The 13,919-nt window shown below is 40.6% G+C and overlaps 1 protein-coding gene across 2 annotated transcripts in view; it reads left to right on the top strand.

The window, feature by feature from the left end:
* Window positions 1–13,919, top strand: part of Ppp3r1 (protein phosphatase 3 regulatory subunit B, alpha) — a 117,621-nt gene that overhangs the window by 48,583 nt on the left and 55,119 nt on the right. Inside the window, exon 1 of one of the 2 annotated variants that reach the window (XM_063229534.1) lies at window positions 9,441–9,892. The exons of the other annotated variant lie outside the window; for it this stretch is intronic. Coding sequence (XP_063085604.1) covers window positions 9,890–9,892 — 3 coding nt within the window. The 5' untranslated portion in view covers window positions 9,441–9,889. Of the gene's footprint in view, window positions 1–9,440; window positions 9,893–13,919 lie in introns of those variants that run through there. 2 annotated transcript variants of the gene reach the window in all.

Here is a 13,919-nt window from a genome sequence, read left to right as displayed (position 1 = left end):
GAGGAAGGTGGACTGCCATGAGTTTGAGGCTAGTTTGTATTACACAGTAAGCTCAAGGGCATCCTGAACTACATAGTGAGACCCTGACTCAAAAAAAAAAAAAAAATCAAATAAACAAAAAAGCCTTCAAAAATTAAAATTGCCACAAATGAATCAAAAGTCAAACTACAAACAGGTAAATTACATGTACAGGTGATTATTTCCTTCACATATAAAAAATCCTTATAGGTAAATTTCCCCAAGAAAAGTGGGCAAAAAGCATATAAGGCACAGAGAGATATTCTCAGAAGGTGAGGTAAGGAATCAAAACTTAATAAAATGCTCAGCATTGCCAGTAAATAAAAATAAAAATTAAGAAGAGGCACCAGTTGTTTAAAATGCTACAAAATTTACACTTAAAGGAAATGTAAATACATAAATAGTTGTGAGGAAATGGACACTGCCAGTGGAAATGTACACAGGCACAAACTTTCCCGAGGGCAATCTGACTAAATAGCTTAGTCATTTTTAAGCTGTATATGCATATATTTAGGTCACAAGTGTAACTTTAAACTGTTATTGCTGAGCATGGCAATGCACACTTAGAGTCTCAGCTGCTTGGGAGGCTGAAGCAGGAGGATGAATTGAACAACAGAAGGAGACCACCCATGGGTTCAAAACCAGTTTGGCCAACATAGGGAGACCCAGAATCAAAAGCAAACGTTTTTATAGCCTTTAGTTTTGTAGTCCTAGTACCACGATCCATTCCTGGAAGAAGAAAATCAGAAGTGTGTACAAAGATTTACGCAGATAATATCACTGACTATATCTAGAAATAAACAACTGAAGACAAAATTCATAGGGCTTTGTTAAACAAATGAAGGCATACAGCAACTTTATTGACTACATAAAAATATTTAATATGAGAAACACTCCCCAAATATTAAATGGAAAACTAATAAAACAGTATGTCCCAATTAATAAATGTACACACACGACTAGATAGACCCCTCCAAATATAAACAATGGTTATGGGGTATGACTATAGATGATCTTTCTTTCTTTACACTTCTCTGTATTTAAAATATTTTCTATAATACTCATGTCAATGATCCAACAGTTTTTTTCCCAACGACCCTTTGGAATTAATCTATTACATTTATGTCACTAAACAATTACCCAGTATGCAGAATCAAGTAAAAATGAGAACAGGTTTGCAAAAAATACTAGTTTAATGTTCAGAGAAATTCCCTCTAGTGACAACAATGGAAACAAAGGATAAGCAGAGACAGCTTAGTAATACTTCATATTTAGCCCGAGTTTCCCCTAATCGCTCCACAATCCCACCGAGAAGATGCCATCCTAAACTATGTTCCACTATGGCTGACCTTCATCTTAATGGCATCATATGATATTTCTTCCTTATTCCCAAGAGAAGCCAGGGGAACTTCTAAAGATTACCATCTAAAGGCAATGAGTTGTAACCTAGGACACATGAGTTGTAACCTAAAAAATGTTGCTCCCTCACCTCAAAATCAGTGCATTCCTGAGGGATATACATATTATGATCCAAATACACAGTGAATGTTTAAATTTTAAGATTATTACAATAAAAGATACATTCCATTAATCCTCCACAAAATACTTTCTCTCACTTCTAACACACTAACCACATCATTCCTGAAGTTTCTGAAGCAGTTCTAGAGGACCCTTTCTGGGCCTTTACAAGGTCCGATAGAGAAGGCAAGAAATGCTGCCAAGTACCAACCAGCAAAAAAGCAGGCTCATAAAAAACATTACAGTGTGTCCTCATCCACCTATTCACCTGGCACCATCCAGCTTCTGGCTCTTCTCCCAAACTACAACAGCCATGAAAGGTAAACATTTAGAATTGATTTAGGACATCAAGGCAGCAATGACAACATAATAAAGACATGAAAGAGGACTTCCGGCACCACTTCAGAAAGTGGCAACAGTGATGAATAGGTGTGTTCAAAGGAAAGGGGGGTGTTTGAGGGAATTAACGGCCATGAGTCTTCTGCCATAATAAAACTTCTAATTTAAACATTCACTATAGTTTTGATCACACCTCATACCTTTTCAAATATCAGATGATGAGTTGTCAGAGAGGTAATCTAATTTATTCATTTCCTTTTACTTCAAATATAGTCTTGTGACTCTCACTACAGCTGAGTGCTGTGGTTTAGTGCTTGTCTAAAATGCCTGAGGTTCTAGGCTACATTTTCAGCACTGCTAAGTAAAATGATGGTGATGATGATGATGATGTAAAAAGCCATGTTCTTTCTTTTCCCTTTAAAATCCGCAGTCTAGTTTGAACATGCCCTGAGAAAATCCTGACAGCTGAGAGAACAGCATTCAGTGTTTCGAACACAAAATCCTACTTCAGCACTTAGGAAGGTTTTTTAGGTAGAATATATAAAACTGAAATCCCAATCTCTTATTTATTGAAGACCTGTCATGACCTATTGTAAGACAACAAAGACCCCTTACTATATGCCTTTTCTATATTCTCTTTGTTTTTAAACTTTTTACTATTGTGCTTTGACTGCTACTTGAAATCTATGCATTTACAGTGGTATGGATGAAATATGGAAATTAGATTATGGCAATAATTTAAAAACTTTTTTTGGTACCCGGGATCGAACTCATGACCTCACACTTGCCAGGCAGACACTTAAGCCACTGAGCTAAATCCCCAGCCCAATAATTTAAAAACTTTAGTGAAAACAATGTACAAGTTCACAAAGCAAATTAATCATTAATTCTGTTTAGTTATTAAAATATTTTTGTAACCCTAAAATTTTCCATTAAATTTATTGTGATTTGTAGTTTGATGCTTAGAGAGCTATATCAAACATAGTTTAATACAGAATATATAAATTTTGGTAAAAGTACTGATGATGTAATTTTTTTTGTCTTTTTGAGACAGGGTCTCACTATGCAGTTTAGGCTAACCATGAACTCACTTTATAGCATAAACTGGTCTCGAATTTACAACAATCCTCCTGCTTCAGCCTCCTGAGTGCTGGGATTACAGGCATGTGCTGCCACACCAGTTGTGATGTTCTCCTTTAAAATGCTTGTCTTTAGTTTCTCCCTAGACTGTGTGTGCATATACGTATATATATATTTTCTGACATTGTGGTTTAATTTGCTTAAATATATTTCCTTGATTTTTGAAGTGCTAAAAAAACTTATGCTCAGTATTTACAGGGTTAGTTCCAGGACAACCTCCCCCAATCCGGACATCAAATTTGAGAATGTTCAAATCCCTAGCTTTACATATAAGCTATGTAAAGCCCCTACTTGTATTAATTTCTAATACAATGTAAGAGCTGTTAAAAATCTATTATTTAGGGGCTGGGGATTTAGCTCAGTGGCATAAGCGCCTGCCTTGCAAGCAGGCAGTCGGGAGTTCGATCCCTGGTACCGATAAAAAAAAAAAGTTTAAAAATCTATTATTTATGGGAGAAAGACAGTGTATGACCAACGATGTGGCTTAGTGCTAAAGCACTTGTGAACATGTGTGAGGCCCCAAGTTCTATACCTAGCACCAAAAAACAAAATAAAACCAAGCAAAATGCAAAAAACCAAAAACTAATCTGTTTATTATTTAAATGTTTGCAGATTAATACTTTGAGATAAAGGACTTGATTATTGCGCAATAGAAATTTCTGTGATGAAACTGGATAGCTTCTAGGTATGTAGTTAGTTCTCAGTGGTTGAAATGTATCTAACAAGATACAACTGAATTTTAATTTTATTCAATTTGAATTAATGCAGACTTAAACATCTAGTGGCCATCAAATGGACAACTCATACTTAGCCTAAATAACTATCCAAATTTCACATAGAAATGAGCTGGAGCAGATTAGAATGAGGGTCTTATTCCAGCCTTGAAGTTAGTATTAGTATACTAACACATCTGTTGTTTTTAGTGCCATAGCTTCTGATTTACATTAAAGTACTATGTTTCTTATGTTTGTATGAATACTATATGACAAATGCTCTTAGTGAGCCATTAAAATGTAAATATTTTCAAAGCCTAATGACCAGGTTCTTTCCTTATATGTTTTATCTGCAAAAGACCAAAGGAACAGGTGAATTTTTTAATGCAGGGAAACAACTTTAAGCTAGGCATGATGGTACATGTCTATAATCCCAGCACTCTGGGACACTGCAGCAGGAGCATCTCAAATCTGAGCCCAGCCTGGGCAATTTGGTGATTTACAAAACCCCAAGGCAAAAAAATCAAAAAGGACTAAGGAGATACCTCAGTGACAAGCCCTGGATTCAATTCCTGAAAAACACAAAACAAATCATCTGTAGCCTCTGTTTTTGGCTTTAATAGTCATTTTCACGAAGTAATTATACAACCACAACATACCGAAAAAAAAAAAAAACAATTAGCTCTGAAAAAGAATACAGCTTATTATGCAAAAATTGTTAACTGCCTTATAAAATCAATGTGCTTTTCCCTGAAATTCATTAGATATGAGAGCAAGAGGCTTGGGAATATATCTTAGAAAGTCTTTCCCTCTCTTTTGCTTTTTAGTTCAGTGTTCAATCTAGAAATAACTTACATAACTAATTTATTACCTTTTTTGGAAGCTTTTCCTAATTTAAAAATTCCCATGCCATGTAGCATGTGGTCCATGCGGTTAGTCTCATCCGCTCAGAAGGCTGAGGCAGGACAATCACTTGAGTTCATGAGTTCAAAACTAGGCGTGGCAACTTGAGAACTGTCTCAAAAATAAAAACAAAGCATACAACAAAGAATTATCCTAATTCATGTTTCATCTAAAAAGTGATAGAAGCTTTACTCTGAACAATTTCAATGGTTTTAATTTTCTTATGGAATTAGAAAAGTTGCAAATGTTTATCTCTTTAAAAATAGTTAAGCTTAAAGAAATTCCACTCTGTACATATATTTTCTGCAAGCCCATTAATTCATACATATTTTGAGAATATTGTTTTCATTAGGTCTGAGAATACAACTGATTTTTATATGTTGATTTTGTAAGAAAAAAGTAATTTTTATTGTTTTCAATATAAAATATACAGAATTTCAGCTACAGTATAATTTAACGAGGCTCTCATAGGAAGGCCATTGTTTATAGGATTCTTTGTCAAACAGTTTCCGTGGAGAAATGAGTTCCTAAAATGGAATTTAGAATTTTTAGCACATACTTCTGCTCCTTAGCAAGAAGGTAATAATAACTCACATCTCTTCCCATCTTGGGTACCAGGAAACCCTTCCTCAACATACCACAGAGCAACTGGTAAGCTTGCAATATTGATTTCTCTTTACTATCAAAAATAAATAAATAAATAGAGAAAGAAAGAAAAAAAAAAAAAGATCCTGAGACAGAAGGCTAGCCAAGAGCCCACTCACATGGAATTTTTGTGGTATAACATGAGGTGGCAAAAAGGTACAAATACTCTTTCAAAAACTTATTTTTGAGACAAGATCTCACTATGTGATTTAGACTAACCTTGAACACATAGAGATCCTCCTGCCTCAGTTTCCACGTGATGAGATTACAAGCGTGTGCCACCATGCCACCATGAAAAAGGTACAAATGTTCTTAAATCTGAAATTCTTTTTTTTTTTTTTTTTGTGTTTTTCCTTTTTATTGATACTGGGGATCAAACTCACAACTGCCTGCTTGCAAGGCAGGCGCTTGTGCCGCTGAGCTAAACCTCCAGCCCCATAAATCTGGAATTCTTAAGAAGGTATCTGTTATTCAGAAGAGGTTGGTATTTCCCTTTTGTATTAATAAGACATGTTCTAAAAAAGAGCAGGTATTACTTTCAAGTGGTTTTAATTGATCCATTTTCCATTGACATTACTAAATATAATTGTAATGGTTTGTGCCTGGATGTCCCCCCAAAGCCTCATGCCGTCATGTGGGGGGGGGGTGTTACTTTTCAGAGCTGGCTGAATCTAGACTTTGTGATTGACTCATGAATCATGGTCCAGTGCTCGGATTAAGGGTGTGAGCGCTACACCTGCGCTAGGGTAAGTAGTTTGCATACAATATAAAGGATAGAGTTTTTTTTTGTTGTTGTTGTTGCTTTTTGTGTCTCCTGTTGCCCCTCTGCCATGTGCAAACCTGCCTTGAAACCAGTCAATTACAGACTAAAACCTCTACAAACTGTGAGTTAAATAAATCTTTCTTCCCTTTAACTCTGGGAGTTGGGTATTTTGTTTTACAAATGAGAAAAGTAACTAAGACAGTAATCATGAATAAATATGCATATTTTGGGGAAACAGTACACTGCAATGCCTTAAGAAATAGGAACAGTAACCTTTTTTCAGTTTCCAATTATGATGTCACCTGATTCTTTTGTCCCATTCCCTTCAATCCCTCCTCCCCTCACCATTTACAAACATTTTGTAAGAATAGCTCTGTATTTCTTGTTTTTTCTTTCTTTTCTTTTCATTATGGGGGATTGAATTTAGGACTTCTCATTGAGCAACGTCCCCAGCTCTTTAGTGTTTTGAGACAGGATCTTGTTAAATTGTCCAGGCTGGACTCCCATTTGTAATCCTCCTATCTTAGGATCCCAGAATACTGGGATTGCAGGTGTGTATCATCATGCCTAGTTTATTTATAACTCTTAACTATTACATATAAGTTAATGACAGTGTTCACTTTTTAAAGCATAATATGGCCAGCCAGCCAGGCTTAGTGATTTAGGGAAAGGTTGGCCTCAAAATTAAAAAAAAAAAATTAGAAGGGCTGGGGAATGTAGTTACCTACAAAAGCCCTGGGTTCCACCTCCAGTCCCAAGGGTTGGTACAGCTTTAGTGGCAGACACCTGTAGCTCCAGTGACCTGGGAGCCCGAGGGAAAAGGAGGATTCCAAGATCAAGCTCATTCTGTGCAACTTAACGAGACTCTGTCTCAATATAAAAATTAAGAAAAGGCTAGGATGTAGCAGTACAAAGGCTCTGGATTCAACTCTCAATACGGCAAACAAAATAAAGCAGCATTTTGGATATCAGTAGATCTAGAGGACCTTCAGTATCTTGAAATTTCTTAATCCTAATTGTTCTCTAGGGAAAGTAACCAAGATATGTCCATTGCTGTCTTGTTTATCTAGGTTTTTTAAAGTTCACTTTTAGCAGGTTCATTTGGTACCAGTTTCCTCTTACTAAGCGTCACACCACAATTTAATGGAAAGAGAAAAAGAATGACTACTGATCAGTTTCTTTTTCAGGTGGTGGCGGGGAAGGGGAGTATAAAATGTAAATTTTGGATTTTTTTTTTTTGTCTTTTTCTTTTTTTTATCGGTACCGGGGATTGAACTCAAGACTGCCTGCTTACAAGGTAGGCGCTTATGCCGCTGAGCTAAATCCCCAGCCCCAAATTTTGGATTTTTCACTGGATTCATATTAGTTTTAGTGTTAGAGATGTAACCCATTACATGCCTATACTTATGTAGTAGACCCAAGGCCTGACTGTTAAAAGGTGAATGTTGGGAGATCAGGGTGAGGGGTAGGAGAAAGTAAACAAGATTGGCCTTGTATTTCTTGCTTTGGTATGTCAGAACCTAACCAATCTTTCATAATTCTCCACTAATTTTTGATACAAAGTCACAAAAGATATTGATTGAATGGGTGCAGATTGCCTCAAACATAAAATTACTGGCTATTTAAAATTTTTTGCATTCCATACAGCTCAAATGTCAAAATGGTAATTTTATTTTCATTGAAAATGTCCATGTGATACACATAAATGCAGGAACAGCGACTACCTGAGAAACGGAATTGCTAGAGGAAATTTTTAACATATTACTTTTATTTATTTATTTATTTATTTTTTTTGTCTTTTTCATTTTTATTGGTACTAGGGATTGAACTCACGACCGCCTGCTTTCAAGGCAGGTGCTTATGCCGCTGAGCTAAATCCCCAGCCCCTAACATATTACTTTTAAAAATATGCCCTAATTTTTATGAAACATTAAACATTTATCTATCTATCTATTTTGGTGGTACCAGGGATTGAACTCATGACCTCGGGCTTGCCATGCAAGTGCTTAGGCCACTGAGCTAAATTCCCAGCCTTGAAGTAAACATATTTAGAAAATGTTACAGATTTAGCTTAGGGATTCTCCTTAACTATACTTCTGTGGCATACTAACATCAAATAGTAACACATCTAAATCGAGAAACCCAAATCAAATAGTGGAAGAAACAGTGTAACTTCTTAGACTTTCCCTGACAAGTTCATTGCACAACACATTTTATGTCTGTTACTTTTTTTCCATTCAGACAGAACCAACACAGCGCTCAAGAAAGAGACGGACATGTAGGGTCTGCCACTGTGCCTTTATTTTCTATATATCACACAGCAAGATAATTAGTATAAAGAACAATATTCTCCAGTAAGCATAAGTGGATTGCCTTTAAAATACTATGACATTTTTTTTTTTTTAAATGAAACAACTCAAAGGATTTACCAATAAGGAGTTTCTAACTCAGAAAATTTGGTCTTTTTTTTTTTTTCGGTCACACACACATACACACCAATAGTTGCAAAATGTTTTCTTCATAATCCACATCACACCTCTCCTGCCAGCTTTCTTTCTCTTGTATCTTCTGTATAACTTTTCTCCTTACACTTTTCTGGGAAGGTAACTGCCATTAGCATAGACAGCCTTAACTAAAAGGATTAAGCGGGCAATCTGCCTGCAAGTGTTTGTCAAAAACAAACACTGATGCATCCCCCAAAGGGCAGCTTGGAAGGATTAAGGAAAACAGAGATGGATGAGAAGGTCTGCGGGACTGCGAGGCAGCCCTTCCACTCTGTCGTGCAGTGGGTGCCCCACTCCTCAAGATGCGACCAGCTTTGGCTCTCTGGTCTCCAACCACGCTCCAGTCAGTTCACAATAGTGTGGCCTCGCGGGTACTGACAACCGTGCAGATCCAACGTGCAGCTCGGTAGTGGGTCCAAGTCGGTTGGAGACGCAAAGATGCCTTTGATTTTCTCTGGCCGCAGGATCTGAGACCTGGATTTTCCCTTTCTTTGGCACGGCGTGTGGATAGCTCTACACCTTCAGACTGCTCCTCTGCTCCTCCCCCAACGAAGCTCCACCGCTCTGCCCACGTCCCCCCCTCCGCTGGCAGCGCGAACACCCCCGGCGTTTCCTCCCCGCGGGGGAACCCTCGCATTTCCTCCTCCTCCCCGCCCTGCCTTTCGCCCGGCCCGCCTCCAGCCACGTGACCGGAAGAGCCCCGCCACGCGACGTCACCGACATCCGCGCCCCCGACCCCCTCCCTCCCGCACGCAGGGGGCGCCCGGCGCGGAGGGTGAACGTGGTCCGCGCGCACCGTGCTCCCCAACCAGAGCTCGCCAGAGCGCCGCGGCGGCCGTGCCGAGCGGCGCGCGGGTTCCCGGATGTGCGGCGCTCGCGGAAGCCCCGCCCCCGCCGCCGGCCCCGCGCGCCCCCGCCCTCCGCGCCGCTGCGCTCGCTCTCCCCTCCCTCTCCCGCCCTCCCCCTTGTCGTGCCTTGAGGTTGCGGGTCAGCGCGAGCCACTGCAGTGAGTCCGTCACGGCTCCGGCGCGAGCGCGAGGCTGCAGCCCGGGAGTCGCCTGGCCCCCTCTCCCCTCCTCTCTGCCTCGCCTCCCTCCCGCCGGCTCTCCTCCCGCGCTCGCGGTCTCTGAATCTCGACCTTAATTTCCTTCCCCCGCCCTGCCCGCTCCTCGCGTGCCCAGGCAGTCACCCGGCCGGCGCGGGCCCCGCGGCGCCGCTCCCCTCCCCCAAGCCGCACCCCCTCCCCGGGCGTCCCGAGGGCCGCCGCTGGGCCGCCGCCGCTTCCTGCAGAGCCCGTCCGCGCCGACACTCCACCTCGCCCGCGAGCCGCCGACCCGCCGAGCAAAATGGTGAGTCCCCGGCTTCCCGGTGCACCATTCCTGCCGCCCGCCCGCAGCCGAGCCCCGACGTCCCCAACCCCGCCCGGCCACCTCCTCCGGTGGAAAATTCGAGAGACCCGGCCCCGAGCGGTGCCGCGACGGCCCGAGCGCGTTGGCGGCCGGCGGGGGCGGCGGGCCGGCTGCTTGACAGGACGGGGGCCCGGCGCCCGCCCCCGGCCTCTGGGGCGTCCCGGTGCCGCCCCGCCCGCCCGCGCGGCCGGGATTCCGCCTCGCCGCGACCCTCGGCGCCGCCCCCGCTCCCGCTGTCGGCCGGGCGCCGACGCCTGTCGCCCTGTGTTACTCCTTTCTCCGACCCTTCTGCACTTGGAGCCCCCTTCCGCCCCCACACTCACTCTTTTCCCCAAGTTGGAGGAGATTCTGAAATCCCAGAGAAATGATAATAGGTGGCAAATGGCGCTTTATGTAAGACCCACTTTCTCTCCCGAGCTGCTCTTTCTCCCACTCATTCCCTATTTTCTAGCACTGAGTCTTGGCAGGAATCCTGCCACTTACTTCTGTCCTCTCCTATATTTATGTTGCTGCCGATTGCAACCTTAAGGGGTTTCTTTAGCTGCTGCTTTTCTCTGCACTGGCGAACCGGAAAGGGCCAAGGTGTATATGCATAAAAACAGGCCAGTCTGGTCTTAGAGAAATGGGGGTGCTTATTTTTATTGCCTCCCCACTAGCCAGAATGCTTTATTTTCTTTGTTACCTTCGTGTGTCTGTCTGTTGGGGTGGTTGTTTTTGAATCATGGCGATTTAAATTTGTCTTTCTTTACCCTCGCATTAATCCCTAGGTAGAATTCAGTGCTGTAGTGTTTCAGACCGACGCTAGGGGTGTGTCTCTTGCCTGTCACTGTAGCCAAGAAATCAACGACGCCCTTTTAGCCTGCTACTTTACCGGTTCTGTAGCTCCGGTTAGCTCCTGTAGTTTCCTCTTTGTAATGGAGAATTACAGTAGTAAAAACTGCGGTGACAATTGTGTATGTAACCGTTACTCGAAGAAGAGATTAGCTTGTTGCACTTTGTCCAAAGTTTTTGAACAGTTGTTAGATTTTTAAAAATTGATATTGGCTAGTTTCTTACGTTTTATTGTACAATATTCCACTCTTTAAGTAGAGTTTAAGTACTTCACATATAATGGTGTCACGCAAGACACGAATTCTGTTGATTGCAATTGAAAATCAATTTGGTGGTGCTGGTTAGGGAATTGAAATTCAAATATTCTAGAAAATTGCCTTTTAAAATAGGGCAAATGATTAAGTGCTTATTGGCATACTGGAAAACCAGATTAGGAGCCGTGATCATTTATGATCACAGGATGTTTTTCCCTGTCAATTTTGGAGAAAGCTCAGATAGCTTTGGCCAGCCAACTCACAAAACTTAAGACTTTTCCAGACTGTACTGAAAACAATTTAGAAAGATGAGAGCCATTCACAAATACATTCTTTTTGTTGGCACAATCTTCTGAAGTTGGGAATTACACATTAGTACTTTAACAGAACTTTGTATACATGTGTTTTACTTGAAGCTTAGGATCTTCAAGATAGTGTTTTGGTTTTTTATGAGTATTTGTTTTTTGGTGCTGGGGTTTGCACCCAGGGCTTTGCATGCTAAACATGTATTCCACCGCTGAGCTAAGGGCTCCACCAGCCCTTAGCTTTTAAATCACTTGTCTTGTTGGTACTTCGAGTTTCCTAATCTTTCGAAGTATTTTAGGGTATGCCTCATGTACTGTTTTCTTCCAGGCCATTATTTTCTTATTCTTCCTCTCCAATGTCCTTGTAACTTTTCTAGCTCACACTTGTCTCTTTAATCTCCTTTCCTTTCAGTACCATTTCAAGACTGCCATACTTCAGGGAATCAGCGGATTCCCCAGTTCATGATTATTTTGGTCTGCTGAATTATAACATTGGCTTGGAAATTTCAAGCTCCTACCCATATCACAATTTTGACATGTGGGATACTAATTAACTCAAGCCAAATTTTGGACTGATTTAGTTAATTTTCATAATTGAACATCTATTTCTGAAAATTTTTATTTTCTTTAGAAAAGTTCTCCTAACTCCTGTGAGTGTGGGTGTGTGGTAAAGGGGATCGAACTCAGAGCCTTTTTGAATGCAAGGCAAGCAAGCACTCCACCGCTGAGCTACATGCCCAGCCCAAGTTCTTACATGTTAGTGGTTGGTTGTTTGGTAGGTGGTTTGCTTTGGGATAGGGTTTTGCTGTGGAGCCCAGACTGGCTTTGTACTCAGGGCCATCCTCCTGCCTCAGCCTCTCCAGTGCTGGGTTTACAGGTGTGCACCATCATGCCTGACTTTGTTTCCTTAGTTGTTATTTTGGACATACTTACATTTTGGTAGCAGAATTTATAAATCTATTACTATCACTGATCAGTTGAAGTAAGGAGAAAGTAAGAACTTTTAAAATGTAATCGAATCTTTTAACCAGGTATTTTAGTTGCTGCATTAAAAGTTTTTTTTTTCCTTGAAAGTTAATTTTTCCCCCTTTCTATGTCCTTACTTGAATTTTAAATTAACAGGAAGGTGAAAGGATCTGCATGTAAACATAAGAGCTCCTAGGAATTTTCTCCAAGCCAGGTGGTTTGTATCCGCTTTTGTTGGGATAGAAAATAATGGATTTATTTTGGACGCTTATAGGGCTAGGGTTGTAGCGCAGTGGTGCAGCACCTGCCTGGCAACACGAGGCCCAGAGTTTGATTTCTGGTACGAAAACAACAAAACTTCAATTCTTTGGATACTATGAACGTAGTTTTCTAAGATTTATTAAGACAACATGAAATCTTACGAAGAACCTTTTGTCTTTGTGCTTTTTAACTCTTTATTAAAATTCTCTTTATCTTCACAATCTGTAATTAGAATTCAAAACCAATTTATTACTGTTTATGATCTTTTTAAGAGAAAACAAGTAGTCATCAGGGCCTCAGAATTGAACTTCACGTCCGTCATAAGGCGGCAGTTTCTCCCTTTATTATGGCCTGGATTGAATGGGAAGAATAAAATGGCTGCAGGTACAGGGTAAAGAAACATAGTCAACAGTGAGAAAACAGAGAAGTATGGAAGAAGCAGGTCTTCTTTATTGATCATGAGGCAGTATAAGGACATGAGATAGCGTTTTGAGGATTAACCAAGTCAGACCAGGAATTTATTCATATGAACAAATGCTTGTGGGTTTTTGTCTGATGTTTGCTTGTTACTCTGTTTGTTGTTGAGGACTTCAAACCGATTAGAGGCAGATTTCTTCTTTCACTTAGGTAATTGTGAAATTAGCATGTGATGAATGTCATATGAATAATATACTCAAAGCCTGATAGAATATGAGGGAAGAGCAAGATGAAAATTAGGGAAGGTTGTAAGGGAAGGGAAAATTGTTCTGGGTTTAAAAAGATTGTTAGGATTGTAAAGGGAGAGTCAGAGGCATCTAGAAGTCACTTTATATCTGGAAGATAAAAGAGATGAGATAAAAGTGATTCTATTGGAGATCTGATTCTCAAAATGTGGTCTTGGATTGGCAGCTTTAGTGTCATCTGGCAGTGTGTTGGGCTCTCCTTTGGAACAACTCTGGGATGAAACAATAGTATGTATTTTACAGGTCTTCTGTATAGGTGAATGTTTATGACGGTCACACTACACACTACCATAATGCTAATTTTAACAAATAATAGTTAGGCTCCAGGTGTACTTCTTTTACTCTAATTTACTCTAAGTGGTTTGTACAGTTTATAAGCTCCTATCTGGAGTGACTTTCTAAAGGAGATTGTGATATAGGTTAAATTTTGAGAGCTACTGTTTAGAGAATATCAGAGGATATATTTATGTAAAGTTTAGCCTAGTTCTGTTAGTCTGCCTAGTACAACCTGTATTAGTAACAAGACATGATTGTTATTTGAGTACTTAATCAAGTGGGTTAAATAAGACCATGGTTATCAGTGTGGTATGTGCTGTTAACAAACTAAATGTGAGTGCTTAAGGAAAGA

The sequence above is a fragment of the Cavia porcellus genome, unplaced genomic scaffold (assembly GCF_034190915.1).
Source record: "Cavia porcellus strain 051 isolate PalLab524CR breed Dunkin Hartley unplaced genomic scaffold, mCavPor4.1 scaffold_18, whole genome shotgun sequence".
NCBI lineage: Eukaryota > Metazoa > Chordata > Mammalia > Rodentia > Caviidae > Cavia > Cavia porcellus.
Note: the sequence above shows the minus strand (reverse complement) of the source record. Positions and strands in the feature narration are given on the sequence as shown.